Below are 21,767 nucleotides of genomic sequence, written 5' to 3'. Positions count from 1 at the left end.
TACTGCAAATCTTCCACGTTTATTATGATTTTAAAAAACCCTTTTAAAAACTATTAAACTATGCAAAGCACAACAGAAGAAAGATCTTTCTTCAAGTTTCAAGTTAGAGATAAGACATTATAGGCTCTTCCTCATACAAACCTAACAGACTGTTCCTGTTCTAAAGGAAAAAATGTATACTTAAGAATAAACAGGTACTGTAACAAGCTGTATTTTCAAACAAAACATTTTGGCTTACATTTCAAGTGATATAAAGATGGTCATGTCTGTAATTATTTTCTAATTATGTTAGACTATTTCTTTGATGGCTAAGACAGAAAAAAAGCACAAATAACATTTTTAGGGAATTAGAGACATTCTTATCACAGCAAGGGTGGTGAAACACTGCAACAAGTTGCCCAGGGAAGTTGGGGAATCTCTCAACTTTGGAAACACTCAAAATTTAACTGAAATTCAAAATACTGAATATAAAAAAGCATTCAAAATACAAAGGTGACTCTAAAACCTTCAGCAAACCCTAACACTGCCAAGGATGAAGTGACAAGAAATCACCATTCAGGTTGCTCAGCAAGGAGTGCTCAGGAGCTTCCTCTGGAAGTTCACAGCTCCACTGTTTGGCTCAGAATGGCCTTGGATGTCTGAAAAAGGGAATCCTGCCAGGACACAGAACTGCCTTCTTCTCTTTCTCACACAACATGAAATACCACTCAGTTTAGATACATAAACTGCCATAAATGCAACCTAACATCACCATCACTTCCCTAGGTTAACAATTTAACAAACATGTTGAACAATTCAAGCCCATACACAAATAAGCACAAAACCAGCAAACAGTGTCACTTCCAAAAACCATTCCCTGCAGGACAGTTACATCATTTTCTTGGGGAAAGAAAAGTAGAAAAGTCAAGCTGAATCAGTTTCTTCCAATGCAACAACTCCAGCTTGTGCTGCCAAAACACCACTAAACTCCACAGTTTAAGCAGCCTTGAAAGCTTTGTGATAAAAGCTTTCTTCTAGCTTGTAGTTCAGGAGACATTTTATTTGTGCACACAATTATTTGTTTTACCTTTTCTTAAATAAATTAATAAAATCTACCCAAACTCCAGCAACTGCAAATTACAAAGTACCACCCTTCTATGCCTGTTAAGAAACTGCACTGAGCACTGTGTCCTGACCAAAGCACAGCAGAAAATGCATGGCACCCACCATGAATATTACTGAATGTCTTTTTCCTTTTAAAGAGTAATGAAATTACAGAAAGGTTACCTTGAAAACATTTCTATTAGTTATTTCTAGCAATGGCTGAAAAGCTGTGTTGCTGTAGTTGCTGATTTCCCTCGTTACTCTGACCCAAAACAACCAGCAGTTTACAGAAACAGTTTTTTCCCCACTAGCATGGGAGAGTTATCTTCTGAGATTAGGAAGGAGGCAAAAAGAAAATTAGGGAGCAGAGTTCCTCAAAGAATGTTTAGAAAAAAAAAAATCAAGGCAAAGTTCAGACTAAACAAGAGTGCATTTATTTTTCCACAGTGCCTTCATGCTGAGGCATGGCACTTAAATTTCATCTTCCAGGATTTCTGCTTACTGAGGTTTGCTTTGAAGGCACCAAACTATCAGAAGGAACTCTGACAGCATTTAAAAGAAAAACCTTCATATTTGCATTAAGGTTAAAGGATGATGTATTACCCAAAGCAAGGGATCTTTTAATTGTGGAGCTAGAACATGGATGTGGATTTGGTAGATTCACTAGCATGAGGAGATCTCTTCATTTTGAAATGGCATACACTAATTTAAGTTAGTTCATGGATTTTTTTTTTTACAAGAGGCAAGAGGAGCAGAGCTTATAATGTGCATTAATGCACCAGAACTGGTGAAGCAGTCCCACCTCCCTTGCAATCTTTGAAAGAAGACTTTTGCAATATTTTTCAATATTTTTGCACTTCAATACTACCTACAGCAAAAGCAATTTAGAATTAAGGAATTTACAGCTTGCATAATTAATTTGTGAAAGCATTTGAATGTAAAGGTTTCATTCAGACATTAAAAAGAACATTTGCTCCCTTGGATGTAAGAACCTAACACACATTTACACGAGAGTTTTAAGAAAGTGTATAAGAAAACTTTGAATAACACCTGTTTGTACACATCAGTGATTAAAGTGAACATTAATTACATCTCAGCCAGGCTCTGTATGCTCCCTGTGGTCGAGAACACATTACTTTCTGCAGTAAGCTACAACATTTTCATCACAGAAACCCATCCTGTTCACAATGCTGCCTCCTTTCAGCAACCCTGAAAATCTAAGTTCTACAGGGACCACATCAAAGGTGGTTTCTTGTAGAGAAGAATGAACTGGCTCATTCTTCACTGTCCTCTGCAGAAAACTTTTCTATGCCATAGCAACAGACCTACAGCAGGACAAAATGTGTGCCCTAATCATGGCTTTCTTTTTGCTGGGAGTCTCTATTTTCCAGCAAATAACTCTGCCCCCTCAGCCCAGGAGCCCAACCTCCAAGAATGTCATTCCAGAATAAGCATAAACATATAAATTAAAAATTTATAATAATTTAAAAAAAAGTAAAATGCCACAGCATATGTAACTTTTGGCATTTCCAGACTTTTGAATACTTTGTATGTCAGTCTCACTCCTCAGCATCAATTATTCTGCATTTCCTAGAAAGAAAATTGAAATTGAGAGCTTGCTCTTGACAAGATTAGGAATCCCAACTGATGTATTAACAAACTTGATATAACAAACATACATTGACATTATAGCTAATAAACAGAATAGTACTGCTTATCAAGACCACAAGTTTTGATTTAAATTTTGCATGCTAGAACAAAAAATCTATGAAAAGAATACCCACAAGTTGAGTTGCTATCAGTTCACCAGCTTTTGCAGTGTCAACACTTTTTGTCTTCTGCCTGTACAAAGGGAGCTCCTCTCTTCTGATATTTAAAGCAGACAGTCCAAAGCCTAATCCACAATCAGGCAGTCGAGACAAAACAACAAACTCTTCTGACTAGCTTTTCAGATGTGCAGAAATTCCTTTTTAACCATTTCCTGTAAGAGGAGTCAGAATACTGTTCCAATGCAACAACCCCCATTCAATGTCACACTGAAAAATTTAGGTATTTCATAAGTAGCAGAAATGCAGCTTCACCACCTGGTCTGATCCTGAATGGAATAAAGATCAGATCACACAGTGAAATCAGTAAGTATTTTAGCTACCCAAACCTCAAAGTTCCTGTGAGGCAAGTGAGAAACTTCTTAAAACAAGAACTACTGAACTGCTAGAGCATAAAGCCTCCTGATCATTCAATACAAATACACATTTTGTGGGGATCCAGTTGCAATTCAGACCAGATACTTGGCTGCCAACCTCAAATATTAAACCCCCACATTGAAACATCTAAAAATAATCATTACAGTATGTCCTTATAGATTTCACTTTCTGAACAGATTAACCACAGGCAACACAGTGATATTAGAGGGTTGTCTTTCATCACTTTTAGGTTTTGGGACCATCTAAAAAATTCTCATCTGGAGGTGCTGCCCCTTGCACAGCAGCATTTACTAACAAAGAGGGTTTTGCTTTGTTACCTCCCACTGCTCCCTGTCCTGGTTCTCCATCCACCCCTGAGGTTTTATGTGTTCAGAGACTGAAAGAAATTCATGATCCACTGAAAAAATAATACTCACAAGTAGCAGTATCAAAGAATGGCTAAAATTAAAGGGCCAATTAGATTTATGCTAGATCACATCATTCTTTCTTCTGCCAGTTCTGTTTCACATCTCCTTTTCCATGCAAAATATTATAATGCTCCCATGGGTGCCTCTTTTCCTGGGATTCTAAGCTCTCAAGGAAACACATCCCTGAAGCTAATAACTCTTACTGGAAAACACAGAGTAGCAAGGTCACAGCAGAGGCTTTATCTTTGTTTAAAGACAGTTTACTCTTTCCAACCCTCTGTTCTCTACTGTTAAGGACTGTGCATGAAGTTCATTTTTACCATTTCAGCATCAGAGACCTAACATTTGCTTCCCAGCATAATTCTACAGAACATGTTACACTTCCATCCTGTATCAAAGTCCAAAGCATCTTTCAGACTCTCTGTTCCTGCTAGAGCATTTTGGCTACAGCACTCCACAGCTTCAAACCTTTTTCTGTGATACTCACTGTAGAAGAGGAGCATAATCAACATCTGCATGCCAGTTCCTCACCCAGTGAAATGCTGAGCAATGCAAACACAACTAATTCAACAAAAGGGTTCAGGAAGCAGTTTATCAGCTAAAATCAAGACTCCCTAACAGAGTGTTCTCACAGAAGACAGTCTGAAGCAGAACATGAATTCTGTCTGAACGAGTGTTTGTTTCTGTCATGCCCCAGAACTGGCAGCTGCCAACACTGCAGCTTGTTACTGGAAGCACTCAGACTTTCAGTAACCCTGACAAGGGTTATGCAGATTTGAAGTACTCAATTCCTCTGTGCATATTCACATTCAAGCAATACATGAATAATCTTTCCAGTAAAAAATGTTGCAGTAGCAATTGGACGCTGAATTTCAATTTTAAGTTTGATCATTCATTAAGTTTGATTCATTCTGTTCTGTGATAGAACAGAACAGAACAGAAATACATACTCCTCAAATTTTTAGAGGAACTTTTATCTGCAAAAAGCTGGCCAACTGTACCTTGTTTTTAGAAGCCACCTATATTCCTACATACTCATTATGTGTCTTTTAGAACAGAGTGACACCTGTTGCTACCTGTATCAGAAATAAACATAAAACCAGATTTTCTTACAACTTTACCTACTACACGTAGGAGAAAATGATGCAAGCTAAACTCAGTCAGTCCTATGCAATTTCAGCTTCAACTGGAAGGTGCTTTCTTTTTTTTTTTAATCATTCCTTATCTGGGCTTCTTCACTTGTTTTGTTATAAACCAAACCGCAACTTTTTTGGAGGTAAGAACAGAAGAGAGAAACTCAACTGGGCAGAACCATTTTTCTCTGAGCATTAGTTCAGTTCCCACTGTGTGTGACTGGCAAACAAGTGCATTGTAGGGAGTGAGAATGACAAACTTCACTGCACAAACCCTGAGATCCTGGCACACCACTGGAGCTAAATGCCAGCTGGAGAATGTTTAACATGTATTAACAGGTTGTTAATGACCACATTTCTGAGGCACAGAAGATAATACCTGCTTCTCAGGGGTCAGTGCCTTTGCTATGGGAGAAGAAGGAGATCCATGAACTGATCTGCTTGAAGAATGGATAGAATTAAATTCCTGACCCTTCAGTGTGTTATACATGACAACAAACTGACTGTCAGACAGGCAGACAGAGTTGCCAGAACAGCATCTTAGTAAAACACAAATGATGAAGGTTTATTTTACTGAGGATGAACATAAATGACAGGTGAGAGATATGGTTCCCTTTAGTCAAGGTGGAACCCTGAAATGATTTTAGGCTCCTTTGAGAAGGAAAACACATTCCCCAGCCACAGCCAAAGACTGCATGTATTGGCTTTGTAGTGATCCAAAGGGTAAAAAGGATCCCAGAAAGAAATCCTCTTCACTGCCTTCCCAGGGTCTGTCAGGGGCAATCTGGTGACACAAGAGCTGTAAGGAAAGCACACAGCCCTTCACCTGTGTCAGCAGCAGGGAGAGATGCCCTGTGGCATTAGACATTACCAGTCAATATTTTATCAAGAATATCTTCCACTGACATATCTGGTATGCTTGGAGACATGAGGGGAACCAGAAGGTTCAGGTAAAGACCACTTAGAAGGTTTTTCATCCTGTTATGTAGCCAAGTGTTGGCACATCTGTTGTGAATCTTTTGATCAAAACCTTAAAAAGTGAAAATGCATCCAAGTTTAAATTCTCTCAAAAGGTTATAATGCTGTAGCAAAACTGCAGGCAGTCATGAACTGAGGGAAACCAAAGTTCAGTCTGAAACAAAGACTACACAAATACCTGCAGCTCCACACACTGACACAGTGACAGATCCAAGGACACACTGCTGCTTACATTGGTTCAGACCTCACAGATATTCAGTAATATCTGATTTGTACATTCTATTTCTTTGCAAGGGTTGAAGTTTCTACCTTCAGTGTACATGAGCTACAAACAAATTTTAGCACTGTTGTGGAACATATTCCTTTTTAGCAGAGATTATCAAGTGCTATGCACTTACTCTGTAAAATCAAAGCCTTATCACTTCAGAGGCAAAAGAGCCAAGGAAAGGACTATATTTGTACAAAATAAAACTCCAGGCTGTGTGCATTTCCCCCCCCCCCAACAGACTTTTTGAATTGTGCCTCTGGATTTGCTTCACAGTTACCAAGAAAACATTTATTTATTCATTTATTTCAAGTTGTCTCACAGAAATACTGAAAATGAATGCTTATGCTACTCCTCAAAATCACAGCAGACATTATTTTCTTCTACTTAATTTCAGGTGTCCCTAAATGCCTCATTCATGTATGATGAACCCAGACTCCAGTGTCTGACAGCATTTTATTTCCTTACAAAGTAGGACTCTAACCCAGTAATTTGTCTCCTATTTTAAGGAAAACCCATATTAATACTCATCATAAAAATGTTATTGACTGTAGAAGCTGCAGTTCTCCACCAGTGACAGAAGATGTTGAAGACATGCTAGACAGTACAGAGACATAGCCAGACTTTATTCTGTTCACACTGCAAATGTTTAACCATCTTTTGCAAAGATGAAATATGCCAAACTAGGATGAGATAAAGGTACTGCTTTGCACATGGCAGTACCAACAAAACCAGCAGAGCAGTTGGAAAACCAATACAATAAAATTCAAAGGTCCCATTTAAAAAAAGCAAAACACTCTCACTCTGGAATGTACCAGTAGTAGTGCTGGGAAAAATTTGGGCTTACAACATTATTTCCCAAGATACTCTGACATATCAGTGGCTTCAAGGACACAAAAATCCCATTATTTCAGTAAGAGAGTCACTTTTTTTCTTTTTACTGCATTGGATATAATTGAAGCTGATCTTAACAAAACCAAGGCAAAGCACTTTTTAGAGATGACACCATGCAGCTGATCAGATAAAAGTAAATGTAAAAGACATTGAGGTGCTAAAGGGAGTTTAGGTAAAGAGTCTGGAACAGAAGTCTAAACAGGGGGAGCAGAGAACTTGGGGTGTTTAGTCTGGAGAAAAGGAAGCTCAGAGGAGACCCTATCACTCTATAACTCACTCAGAGGAGGAGCAGGCTGGGGGTTGATCTCCTCTCCCAAGTAACAAGGGGACAGGTCAAGAGCAAATAGCTTTAAGTTGTGCTAGGGAAGGTTTTAGATTAGATATTAGGGAAATTTTTCACAAAAAGGGTTATCAAACTCTGGAACAGGCTGCCTGGTGAAGGGGTGCACTTGGCAGTGTTGGGTTTACAGCTGGACTTGATGACCTTAAAGATTTTTTCCAACCTCAATGATTCAGTAAGCACCAGGAAAAATGACTCCCTCAATACAGAAGGGCTTCATAAAGAGATTTATTCCATGGACAACACCTTGCTACACCCCACAGAATAAGCTTTGCTCCTGTCTTTCCCCCAGCTTTCAATATGGACTTCAATAACCAAGAACAGGAACTAACAGAGTTGGGTTAGGCCTGAATGGGCTTCATTCCCAAAGCTGTGCCCAAAGTACCTTGTCAGGGTTGGATTCTCACCCTGAGGAAAAAATGCTAATGACCACAAACCTCATTCCAGGGGAATACAGAACCCATAAAACCAGTTAAATCCACAGTAACTAACAAGAACACAGCTCCTCCCCTGTTTTGTGATGTGGAGCATACCTTGCACCAGGAGGTGCTAATGCTGGAATTCACAACTATTCTTGTTTCTCCCTGTTCACATGAATTTTCTGCAAGGATATTCTGAGAACAAAAATACACTGCAATGAGATCACCAGCACCCAGAACAGTCAACAGGCCCCAGCCAAGTACCTGAAGGACTGGAAGAAGGAGGCAGAGAGGAATGACTGAATTCAGACACAGAGGCAGAGCTCTGTCTGTTTATAGACAGCTCTGGCTGTTTATAAATTGCCTTTGGGTTTTTTGAATGCAAACTAAGTGCAGACTGAAGCATCACTCCAAAGTTAAGCTCCCAACACTAAGAAGCTGAAGCATTATTCAAGATTGGCAGCCCAGGTGCTGCAGCATTTCCTTATTTTTGTCATTTCTCAGAGCAGATCCCAAACTCTAGGAGAAACAATAAAACCAAGAATCTGAAGGTTTATAAGGAAAAAATCCCAAACACAACAGATAGGCCTTATGGTTAAAAAGAAACTTGAACTACACACAACACAAGAAGTGAAGAAAATGTAGAAAGTTAAATAGGAAATTGATCCCCTTTATCTCAAGACATTATCAGTGAAGTTAATTAAATATTTCACAAGTGTCAGGAATACAATGCTATTGTTCTTTGATGTATCAGGGCCTAGTAATTTAAAACCAGACTGAAATAATGGGGATTTTTAGTTCCACATAAAAAAAGAATTTGTGGATTTTGGTGTAAGAGATGTTGGTGCACACAGACACAATGACACGCCTTTTACAGAGGGGACATGACATCAGGCCAAGAAGAATGGACTAAGTACTAAAATTCCCATGTAAAATACATTATCAAGCTGAATTTCACCTGAGGATTCACCATATCAGTATCAAGCTTATAATTACTCAAAATGACAGAATATTAGTTAAAAATAAAACAGGTTAAGCATAACAAAATAACTCTCACAGTGTCATGAGAACTGAGCCAGAATTTTGCACTGTTGGAAAGTGGTGGATACATAAATTTCTCAAAAATTACTCTCAATTAGTATAAAAGTAACTGTTGGCTCATATTTGTATTAGCCTTGGGTTTAAGAGACTCACTCACTTATCAATATTTCATATTATAAAAATGTGGAACAGTGCCTTCTGCTCTGAAGACTAAATATAAAATAAATTCCCCATTTCATCTGTAAGGCAGAGGAACAGGAAGAACAGGAAAACAATGAGAGGATGCTGAGTGGCAAAATGATCCACCAATCCCAGCAGCAGAGAAAATGAAATGCAAAGGTACGATGGAAGATGAAAATGGAAAGGATTTTAGAGAATGATTATGAAATAATGCAGAAGGAATTCCAGGATAGCCTCTGCTTTTTGTGTTCTTTCAGACAGAGCTTCCAGAGAAGTTACCTGTTGGAGAACAAATGCACTGCTCTGGTGGTGATGATCCAGCCCACCTGCTGAAGGAATTCTCCCCAGTTCTAAGGCTGGGTCATTGTTCTGTCTCCACTGCCTGGGAAAGGAGCTCCCACTGCAGTGTGGGACAGTCCCTCCCACTCCTGGGGCTGAGCACGCTGCCTCTGCTCTGGGATAAAAGCCAGATTTGATTCCCCAAATAGCAAGGTGCCTTCCTGCCAACATAGTTTCTTCTGGGTTGTTTTTTTTTTTTAACAAATATTTTCCATGTGTTTTTGTCTTACAATGATATGAAATAAAGAACAATTAAAAATATGAGAACAATGTGTTTTAAAAATGATAAAGTAATATTTCACTTAAGCATAACATGCTCTGAGGGATTTTAAGCAAGACATCCATAACACACTTTGTGGTCTGTTTTTGCAAAAGAGAAGCATTCAGGTTTCATTAAAACATGTTCCCCCTATAAGTGCTAACAAAATCAGTATTCAAGAGGGTAAGGACCAATGAGCATCCAAAAAAACTCACACCACACTATGTGATTCACATATAAAGTCATTCTCATTCAAATCAAAACACAATAAAACTGGATGATCTAGGAAAATATTTAAGCTTTCTATACACATCTGCTAGTTTTATTTTCTACATCATATGATAGATATTCCACCAGTCTATTCATGATTTAAAATAAAAGAAAAAAGGAAACGAAAGCAACCTGAAGAGAAAAATCTAAAGGTTTTTTGTTCCCCTCCTCTTTTTTTAAATTCTAAAGTATATATTAAAATTGTTAAAGTAATACACTTTGCTCAAAAAAGAGTAGATCAGGGATAAATACATGGAGAGTTTAAAACATTGCCAAGCAGAGGACTATAGTATCAGCCCTGCCTGGACACTGCTGAATAACTGCAACTTTTACAAAGGACATTCAAATTTACTGTGCCAACATCCAGCCTGGGAGGGTAAACAGAACAAACCAAAATAAACCCAGCAGAAAGCTTTAGCCAACCATGTAAGAAGCTAAACTGAGGTTCCAACAACATTCATTTTAGCAAAAGAGAAAATATGTTTCCTTAAAAGTCTGGACTTCAAGACCAAATCTGTCTGGATGACAGAGTTCAAAAGAAATCCTAAGGAAACTCTGAAGTGGGCAGAGATGCAGGTTCCTGTGAAACACAACCAGGAGCAGAAAAGGATAACAGACACACAAGTGAGATTCTCTTGAGAAATCAGCATGCCTTAAATATGCACTGTGAATATAAATTAAACTAGAAAAAGAAAGAAGTGGCTGCACACATAGATATGATACAAATGGCCAGTGCAAAATGTATTTATCCTCTTTTAGTTAAAACCATACATGTGTAATGTATTAAGCCAGCAAAAAGTTAAATAAACTTTCTTGAAAGCTTGTAACATTTCTATCACAGAAATAACAACACTTACCTCAATGATTCCATCTATGAAAATATTGTAACAAACTTTTAAAATTAACAGCCAAAAAACATCAGCCTAGAGAACTATCTCTGCCTTGGGACAGACAGATGCAGACAAAGCCAGCAGAGAGGCCCCAGTCACACAAAAGCTGATATTGTTCTCCTGCTGGGTGAAAATCTCACTTGTAAATTGAGGGACATCTGCATTCAGAGTCAGCCCAGGCAGGGCCCTGCAGAGGTGACCAAAGCCCAGGAGAATGATTTCTGTGATCTCCTTCGGGGCAGGCAGCTGCAGCAAGCAGCAGCTCCTGGGTTTCCACCTGAGCAGAATTCCTTAGATGCACTGACAGAGATGAAACATCATGGATGAAACATCGTGGATAAAACTCTACCAACTAAGCACAGCCTTGAAGCCCACTAGACTTTGCAAAACAAATAATAATTGAAGTAAAAGACCTCCAAAATTAGTAACCTCTTCACAATTCTTTCCAACTTGTTTATCAGTACTGCTAACACAGGACAGCAGTGTCTCCCAGGATGTCTTTCATGAAAGTCAATAAAAAAGAATTTAATTCCAGCATTTGATAAGGCTTCTAAAAATCTGTCCATGGTAATAAAAAACTGTCTTCACTACTTAAATTTAACTCTGTTTTTCCATAAAGTTATTTATATACTGTACTGCATTCTTTATCATCTAAATTGGATATTGGAATGAAACAGTCTATAAAGCTTTATATAGTCATAAATCCAGACATTTCTAAGTGACACAGAGAAATGTCCTACAGCATTCACTGAAATTTTGATCATCACACATTTAACAGAGCAAGAGAAAAGAAAAATCCGTCCAAACCAAAGTTACTCTTTTACTTAAAAAAAAAAAATCAATTAATAAACAATAAATTTTTTAGGCAGTGAATATTTCTATATGGCTGTTTCTAGAAGGGCCTTTTCTTTACTCTCTGCAGTAAACACAATTAAGTTTTTAATAATGAAATGTGAAACTTATGTGCAGGAAAAACCCCACTCAACAGAAATAATAGGATTCTATAAAATGATGAGAAAACCACACAATGAAACGATTCAATAACCCACATCAGGATATGCTTCTGCACTGCAGATTTTGGCTGAGAGTGATTAACTACTTTCTAAGCAGTTGGCACCTTTTTTCCCCTTGTTTTGAACACCTTTGGCCACCAAGTAAATTGAAAGAGAGCCTTAAGACAGTTACCTAAACAAATTAATCAATTAAAATCAATCAATAGAATGATGCCTTCTCTGGCCTTCAGAGGTGCCTGTCCTCATAACACCCAAGTTAATGAATTACTGAGAAAGAAGATTTCTATTTTGTAGTCTGAAAAAACCCCAACACATGGGTAACTTGCACCCTTTACAAAATAATTGTTCTTTCCTTTTTGGCCTTCAGAAAAAGTTATTTCAGAGGCAAAAGAAGATATTTCAGCAGCAGGCATGATCTAGCATCATGTGCTTAATCTAAAAATAAGGATAACTCTTTCTCAAGAGTAGGAACATGAGAACAAATTTAACTGTGGAAAATGGCCACAGAAGTATTTAATGCAAAGTGACAGCCACAACTTCACAACAGAAGAGAGAATTCCTACTTAGTGGGATATAATGGTTTATAGGTTACTTGGTCTGGAAGCTTCTTCAGTAACCCCAAATACTCTAAAAGGAATAAAAAGTTTCCATGACAGAATTTTTCCTGAGACAGAAATCGGAATAGTATTGATACAAAACCAGAAATCAATCTCCCACATGTAAGTTACTGACATGAAAAAACTACCCTTTCAAATAATACTGAAACTTGCTTCAGGCTTTAAAAGATGTATTTCAGGACACTGCACTCTTTCAGAATTTTATTCTGTATTTTTCTAACCAAAGCATCTTTGGGAGGATTCTATCATCTCCCTTCCATGTAGCACAATAAAAGAAAAATGCTTTTTGATGGCATTTTGTTCTCACAGATATCTTTATAAGGTGTAATTAAATGCATCCCTTTCTGTTTATGAGAAAAACTGTGATGAAGAATGTGAAAATTGCACAACTTCACTGCTGGTGTTTCTTATTTGAAAAGCTACAACAGACCATTACAGCAATAACAGGTCATGAATGAAGTACTAGGAACCTGACTGGTACTGTCAAGAGCAGAAAAAAGCAAAAGCATTGCAGAAGCATGACTTAATGTCTGGCAGACCTGCCATCCAGAAAAGTACTGAAACTAAGGCCATATGGTGTACCAAAGCCCAAGAAGTTATATGATAACACAGTAATGGTTAATAAATATCTAAAACATTTCTGCATGAGTGACACAAGTATTTTGGTTCTTACTACACTCATATTATTCTACTCCTCTCCAGATTTTTATTTCTTGTTCATATTAACTGAGCACCTTTCTGTACTGCAGCATGCCATATAAAAAGTAATTTAAGCATCTGGTACACAAGGTGAACTTAAATTGGGAAAAAAGATTCATATTTTAATGCAAATTTGCAAAGATGAGTTGTTGGAGATACAATTCAGGAAAGCCCTGAGCTCCTAGTCCCTTCTTCCTGCGTGTTTCATATCATTTTATCCAATGACTGTTGATGTAAAATGCATCAACAGTTATCAGAGAACAAAGATGAGAACTGCAGTGTTGTGCCAGGGCAATGCCACCATCACTTAGCAGCCATCCCCATCTCTGGATGCTGCAGTCCCAGGGGCAGCTGTGCTGTGGGGGAGCTCTGCCAGCAGCTTTGTGTTCAGGCCAGCTCAGAACCCAGCAGCTGGGGCCACTTCCAGACTGGAATCCCTTAAACTTCAAGAATGCACAGAATTCAAGTGACTGATCAAACTGTAACAAGTATACAAATCATTCACTACATTTTAAAGAGTCTGGACACCAAAGGACCTGTGCCTCTGTTTATATTCAGCTCATGCTCCTGCAAAGCTGCACAGAGGAACCACAGCACTCAACAGTTTTGCAGAAACTCTCTCAAAGTCTCTACAAACATCAGACAGCTGGAATGACTCCTACTCCTGTGGCTCTTTCACTGGGTGAAAAACACACACACCTTGTTAGATTTGTGATATTCACTGGGTTGTTCAGTTTTAGACATTGTACTAAAAAGGTCATCATCCATGTGATCACACAAACATTTTGGTTTGATCCAGGAGTGCATATTTTAAATTCATCTCATTTTGCCCACCTACCATTTTTTATTTTCCACTATACAGTGTTACCAGAGCATATTTACTCTCAAACAACATTAAAATAAAAGATGCTGTTCATCTACCAGTGGTTATTCAGCTCACAGGACTGCAGCACAACTGGCATAGAGTAAAAGCAGTCAGAACACACAGAACTGGCAGCCCTGGCTCCTCAGTGCCAGCTGCTTTGCCCTGCAGATGTGCCCCTGCTGTGTCACAGCACCTGCCAAGCTGCTCCTGTGCATTTGGTTCCATCTGGAGTTTTTTCTCAGTGCAAGCTGTAGATTGCTTTAGAAAAAGCTGGTCTTCCCTAAAAGCAAGTCCTCTGTTTTCAACATGAACTATCCACATAGCCCAGAAAAAAACATCAGGGAAAGTATTTTTTCTGCTACCCTTTTTGACTTTTATTTTAGACCTCAGTGCTGTGCAGATACAAAGTCACTGACAGCATGGTGTGCTTTTGAATTTGTCATTCAGTGAGTGTTTTGGCACTCCAGTAAGACACTGCTGCCTTATGGACTAGCAGCTCTCCAGAACCACAGAGAAATACAGATTTTAGATGATTGAGCCTATTACAGACCATGTCCAAGCATGAAAGAGAAATGAGCATATCTTGGTGCATCACACAAAAAAATTTCACACTTGTAAGAATATCCCCAGACCTGGCCTAACATTAGTAGATTTAATGTTAATAATAATAGAATATGTACAGTTATAAAGTTGCAATTCACATATAAAATAAAAACTAAAATCTGGCCCTTATTAAAGGAAAAAAATCTATTCTGTTTAATCATTTTATAGCAAACCTATTAACTCAAACTCTTAATCACTTACATATTCTAAAATACTCTATGTTACAGTAGTAAAAATGTATTTTTGCATAAAGTGCTGGATGATTCTTACATTCTACAACTAAAGAAATTGATTTTGGTATCAAACAAGAAGGGGAATATGCTCAGGATAAAATAAAATATTATCCAATGAACAACAGATACAGGAACACATTCAAATTTTTATCACAGAAAACTTACATCAAGTAATGTGTGAAGATGCTGATCCTGGAAAACACTGTGAAGAAAATCTAAGTCTTTTTCACTGCAGTCTGTAAGTGCATGAATTTCTTCCAGGCTGTCCAGCACCTGTGAGACTGCTCCTATGGGGCAACAGACAGGGAAAAAAAAAAAAAGAGAATAAAAAAATCAATAAAGCAAAGGCTTATGGTAAACTGAACTTTGGAAAAAGAAACTTTCAATTCATCTGGTACAACTGGAATAGGAGCTTAAAAAAGCTGGAGTTTTAACAGGAAAACTCACTGAATAAATTTTACATATATCAAAAGTGCTCACAGCTAATGCAATTATACATAAGAAATGGCTTAATGGGAGAGAGGTCAGAACCTGATTTTATTAAGCTCAGCTTTGTTCTCTTTTAGCTGTGTTTCCAACAATGTCTTATGGAGCCACTTGGATTATTGTTGGCCTGTCCTCACCACTCCAGCCTTCACTTCTCTTTTTGAACTGCCAGACAACTTCAAATACATATTGTACAATTTTGAAACATCAGTAAGAATTATTTTGAAATCAAATCCCAAACATTGGTAAAATCAGGAAGAACCAATGCTTTCACAAATATTTTTAAAATCAGCATCAGGATAAAGGAGGGAAGAGGGAGAAACACCTGACTGCTGAATCCCCTGGGGGACAAAAAAGGCTGTAATGTGTTTTTGTTCTGTTTGTCCTGCTTGCCTGGTTATCTCCTATCCAGCTATCACCCTGCTTTTTCAGCAGGGCATGGGTTTGGTCATAGGATGATGGGGATGATTTTTATATGGCATGGGGGTGAGAGAGAAGTGAGAGCTATGGAGACAAAAAGGAGAAATGGGAGGCACTGTGGAAGGTGGAAGTCCATGAGGGAAAGCTGAACTCTCAGCAGGAGAGGACAAAGAAACACAACACAAATCCAGAGCAAACCACTCCACAGTGGTTCTGTGTGAAACAACTTGTTTAAAAATCTGAGTATCAATGGTGGCTGCCACCTGTGTGCTTTACTAGGATGCCAACTTTGGCTTATCTCAACACCCATGGATCATGTCTTCACTTTTTCCACTGTGGTAAAAGCATTTGGTAAGAAAGCAGCATATCCAGTGAGAGTCTGCAGCAATGCTGGTGGTCTGGCAACTGGATGCTTTTTCACAATAAAATTCTTAATTCTGGATACTGAATTCTAGACATGCTCTATTTCACTAATTTCTCATCAATATGCTTATTCTGTTTACTTACACATTGCCTGTGTCTTTTTGACAAGATAGATAACATCTAAAAAAATTGCTGCATTCCTTGAAATTCTATCTTCTATTGCATGAACAATTCTTATCAGCCCTCCTTAACTCAAAGCCTTTTGTACTGCATTTTCAGAATGTAATAAAAACAATATACCAAACTGCCTCTTAACCACACAAGGAAAGAAGTTAACTTATTTCTCTCAAAATCTTGAAAAAGTGAAATAAACGTAACAAAATACACAAAAACTACTATACAAGACTTGCAACCTCATGGCTAAGAAGGAGAAATAAATTACAAATCTAGAACTCTTGCATCACATTTAGTACAAACCTCAGCCTAAAATTCTCCTCACAGTTGTCTGTACAAGGTTTGAGAACCACAATATCTCCCTCACTCACAACTCATGTCTCAGAGCAATAAAACTTCTTAGCTCTCTCCCATCAAGTCTGTCTGACTACTTACACCTATTTGATGTATTAATTTATGTTCTTTTAAAAACCTATGGCTGTCAGCAAATAAAACAAATGGTTTGACTTTTAGTAGTTGCTGTGCACGAGGTCAGGTGCACTGAAAAAAGAGAAAATTTGCTTCCTCTTTGATAATGAACAAGAATGCTCAGCTGAAAGGAACCATCCACATCCCTCTGCCAGAGACACAGCAGGAAACCTGAGGAAATATAAGGACTGGGGATCTGCTGGTAGGAGGATGGAGAGATCCCAGCCAAGCCTCAAAGGCAAGGAAAAAAACCTACCCAGGGACCCCAAAAGGACTGCACTGTTTCCTTTCCATGTTCAGCACATCGGTTAAAGGCTGATGGACTTAGAGATCTCCAAGCCTGAAGGAAAGTGCTTGACTTTCCAGGATCCAGTTGGTAGAAGAAAATTTGTTAAAATTCTCTTTTATTTCTGCTCTTTTCACGCTCAGAGTTTGAATTATTTTATTTTCAAGCAAAGCCTCTTTTTCTGGGTTCAAAGCCTTTTCTGTGTATCTGGGGTATTTAAGGAAAACTCAAGAGAAGATTCTTGAGCCTGGGGATCTTAAGAGTCTCTAATACTGCTCAGTGTTGCCCATAATCCCCAAAACCTGAGCCAAATCTGGAACCAGTAAGAAGTGTGTTCCAAGTTGCCTGCAGTGCTGTGTTACTGTGAAACAACAAAAGCTCTGGACCACTACATACCTTATTTGACAGTATTATTTCCTTTGCAAACTTTATTTTGTGGAATACTTTGAGGGCTTTGAAATAGAAATGAAAGTTATGATTTTTCAATATTTGCATCTCAACAAGCTCTTGAATATTTGGGAATTTAAAAAAAATTAGGGTTTGATCATCAGGTCTTTTTTTTCTCCTGTTCCTTGGTCACATTGAATAGAAGGCTGTAAATAAAGTTTCCAAGAATGCCCTTAACAAATTTCATGGGACTTTCTGATAGTGACTTTGTTAATCTCCCAAATGACAGTTTTTATCTTATATTTTTGTTTTTACCTATAATCTTATGTTTCACCTACTGCCATGCCCCTCACTCATTTATAAATAATGTGCACCTGCATGAGCAAATGGCATAGCAGCAATATACTGACGGCATGTTAATGCTTAAAAAGAAGTGACAGAAAATTTTACAGGAATTTTTGTGAACACCTAAACTCTCTTTGTCACAGACATCTGTTAAAATGTCTAAAACTTCCTTTCAGAAGAGTCTTAAATTCAGGGAAGAGATACTACATAAAATGAAGTTAACCAACCTTTACAGCACACCTATTTCTAAAAACATTCATATTCAAGCTAAATTCCTAACCTTTGGGGAAAGTGTAAAGGTACTCAGTATTTATAATTAAAACTTATATCCTCTTGAAATAGGATTTAACTTCTTTTCAACATTGCAAGTGCACCCATTTTAACCTCAGCACAGATGATAAAGGACTTAAGTGAATTATTGCAGTCATACAAACTAAGATCTCAGACTTCTCATGGTCTGTAGAATCTAGAAGTATGAAAATTAGAATGATGCATAAATATTAGTAAGGCAGGAAAAATCAGGAAGTTGACTAACTTGACTGACTGTGTTAATTTGTTTTTAAGACTCCATAAAGTAAACTTTGTTAGAAAATCCTGCTCACTGCCCCAGAATTTTCAAGCAGCCCCAACTTTTGGGTGAGATGAATCTCACCCTGCACCTTAAGTTACTATAAAACCAGATCCAATTGCACAGGAAAGGCTGCAATTCCAGTGATATAAATAGAAGACTCTTCTCTGCAGAAACAGGAATAAAATCCACACCAAACATGGTTCTGTGAGAAGACTCTGGATCCTCCTGTAAATGCACAGTAAATGACCTCAGTGTCAAAAGGAGCAGGGACACTCTGGGCCATGCACACAACCTTGTCTTCCCTGTATTCCCATAAGAAAACCTAAGAAAGAATGGCTGCAGCTACTCAGAGTTTCCTGGGGACTGCCAACTGTGAAAAGTTGAAAACTATGAGCTGTCATATATAAAAAAGAGGAAAAACCACATTAGAATGCTTATGACAGTCTCCTGCAGTCACCACTAGTACATAAAATGCTTTTACAGTTACTGGAATGACTTCCTAAGGATGATACCCAATTACTTCTGAGAAGACAGAGATGAATTGAGCAGTTTTCTGCCTACTGAGGCAGATCTGTTATTTATCAGAGACATATCTGCCTTGTGAGGCAGAAACTTGGGAATTTCTCTTCACGCAGTGCACAAAGTTACCATGGGTATTTTGGGCAGGTTCTGCCACCTCATTTTTGGAGAAGGCCATTGAGAAATAGTTTTCTGTTACAGCTGAATTATGCCTCTAGAGTCTGTGGGTGTCATACAGTGCACCTGAAGTTGCTATGGACACAGGTTCTTCAGGCTGGAAGTAGGCAAAGCTTTGGTAAAATAGTGTTGTTACTACAACATCCAGCTATTCTAGCCTGGAACAGGTGGTTTGACTAGAGAAACTGAACTTTAAAGGTAGGGAGGAGTTGCTTACTTCTCCCCAGAACAGAGTAAAAGAGAATTTTGAATACTATTCCAAGAATTGCCTACATGTTCTGCAGTTGCCAGTCCCCCCAGTACAAAGCATCCCAAAAGTTTGCTTTTCTGAGGCTTCTCAGCACACCAGGGAAGTATTAACTGCCTCCCTCTGTTATGTAACAGGCAGTAAATAGAAATAGGAACCTCTTTTCATGTGACATGATCTGCAACATTGTACAACTGAATGAAGTGTTTAGATAAAGAGACTCAGATATTGCTACAAAGCACAGACTACATCCTGACTGCAAACACATTCTATATGAGGGCAAAAGAACTCCTTGGTTTATTTTTTAACACTGAAGATTATAAATACTCATGTAAGTCTTGGGTCAGTCATAAACCCACTTCTGAGTAATGAAAATCCAGAACTCAAGAAGCCTGACATAGTTTAAACACAAAACTATAAATACCTTTTTGCCAGTCTCCTGCAATTACTATGCCAGGAAATAACTCTGCAGAACTTATAATAACCATTATACTATTAGCAAGTTTTTATGAAAGAGACATTGGCAAAATCTAAATCTCTTAGATTTGTAGAGCCACAGAAAATGAAGTTCATGACACCAGCCACTCATTTGTATCCTGTTCATTCTTATAAACTATCTTTATTTGACTGGCTTTTCAATTATTCTTTATGTTGTGTAAATAGGTAAGTAAGTGTGTCTTGAAGATTTCACAGTGGTATTTAAATGACTAAGCAAGGCTTTGCTGTCATTTGCAATTTCTCTATATATCACAGTTCAGTCCTTATGCCAGCCAATCTACAATAAACAGAAGCTGATTTCTCTCAGCCTCATCTTGTGGCTGCCTTCTCATGGGCAGCTGCTGGAAATGAAATTAAAAGACCAATCCTGGCTCTTAAAGCACAGCCATTTCAGAAGGCAGGATTTATTTTACTTTGTTTGTGAAGAGGTCTCAGGGTAGTACATCCAGCAAGGAAAGACGAAAAATCATCAGAAATTGTTAAATTTTAGAGAGACCAAATATTAGAATCACAAAATGAAGTCACAGGATACAACCTCACAAAAAAAAACAAAAAAAAACCCAAGCATGGGCATTATTATAAAGTGCAGACCTTTCCACTACTTTAACTGATGTAACTTCTCAGATTTAGAGACAGCCAGCTGAGCATCAGCTGTTCTTCATCACTTGCAACAACATCTGCAAAAATCACTGGAGCTGAGATGCCTCTGATCTCACAGAGTAATTTGCTGCTCTTTGCTGTGCACTGTATTCCAGAGCAACTGACTCTGCAGGAGCAGATGACAGCCAAAGCAGGTGTATACATGTACATGACTATAATAGTTTAAAATAAGGTGGCAGATACATGTTTTACATATACACAGCAGTGTAATTAAAATGTAAGGCAAGGTAAAGGCTCTGTCCTGCTCAAATTTGAGCTATATGGCATTTTATGACTTCTTCCTTCTTGGACTGAAATCAAACAGTGAAGTTTAGATACCCTATAAATTTACATATAAGCTCCTACATGCACACAGTTCTGTGAATGCTACTGGGAAGCAAATAAGGCAGTGATAAAAGAAATATATGTATATACATACAGTGCATATATATAAAACAATCAGCAAGAGTGTAGTAAGAGAGCTGGAGGTTTATCGAGATGACAAGAACAATTCAGAAAGAAGACTGCTGGTGCAATGGAAGGGTATTGGGATTTACAGCTACATTAAAGAAGGTAAGAATATCTAAGGAGTACAAGAAAGGAGAGAAAGGCATGTAAAGTCAGAAAATAAACTCAAGGAAATAGGTGCAGGAGAGAAAAACAGGGAGAAAGAGGCTAAACAAAAGAAAAAAGAAAAATAAAGAAAAAAAGAAAACAAGAGATTAGTGTTTCCAAACAGCAGAAGGAATATAGAGGAGAGTACTATGTATGGAAAACAACAAAGGATGGGGGGGAAGAGGAAGTGGTGGGGGAGAGGACAAAGAGGGCAGCAAGAAACTGATGCTTAATTTTGAAGAGACTTTTTTCATCCTGCCCACACAGGGGCACTGAGAGTGGACAAGGCTCCACTTTCTCCTGTCTCCATACTTGGCACCTTCACACAGTTTGTCAACTCTTTTTCCCAGCTACCCCTCACTGAAAATCCAACCATAGATATGACAGAAGCCAGTCTAGTGTGGTGGCAAAGAAACAAGCAGAAGTGTTGTTTTACACACCAGACCTGTAGCTTACATGTAAGTGCACTCACAAGCAACTAAACAAATAAGTGTTTAAATAGATGAATGCCCTTCACTATCCCTTCCTTAGATCCTTTCTTTCTCCTGGCAAAAATGTCTAAAAACCCCCTTCTGACCAGCATGACAGCAGCACACCCTTATAGTCAGTTTGTGGAAGAAAAGTCTCTATGCACAAACAAAAACCCAAAAATCATGGCACAGGCTTTGTATAAGATTTTTTTTTTCTTCCCCCCTACAACTGCTTAAAAATAATACTATCACAAAACTTTTATACAAAAATCCATTGAACTTTCACTCTCATGTTACTGGACAGGCATTCTGAGATGGGGAGATAGGAGGAAAAGGAACAACTTCCCTCACAATCTGTAAAATCAAAAGA

At 38.1% G+C, this 21,767-nt stretch overlaps 1 protein-coding gene across 7 annotated transcripts in view; it reads right to left on the bottom strand.

Moving 5' to 3' along the window:
• Positions 1–21,767, bottom strand: part of CASK (calcium/calmodulin dependent serine protein kinase) — a 188,638-nt gene that overhangs the window by 39,285 nt on the left and 127,586 nt on the right. For all 7 annotated transcript variants that reach the window (XM_036391791.2, XM_036391817.2, XM_036391774.2 and 4 more), the window contains one exon: positions 14,898–15,019. In XM_036391791.2, the coding sequence (XP_036247684.1) occupies positions 14,898–15,019 (122 nt within the window). The remainder of the gene's footprint in view (positions 1–14,897; positions 15,020–21,767) is intronic.

This window comes from Molothrus ater, chromosome 2 (assembly GCF_012460135.2).
Source record: "Molothrus ater isolate BHLD 08-10-18 breed brown headed cowbird chromosome 2, BPBGC_Mater_1.1, whole genome shotgun sequence".
Taxonomy (NCBI): Eukaryota; Metazoa; Chordata; class Aves; order Passeriformes; family Icteridae; genus Molothrus; species Molothrus ater.
This window is presented reverse-complemented; position numbering and strand designations above follow the sequence as displayed.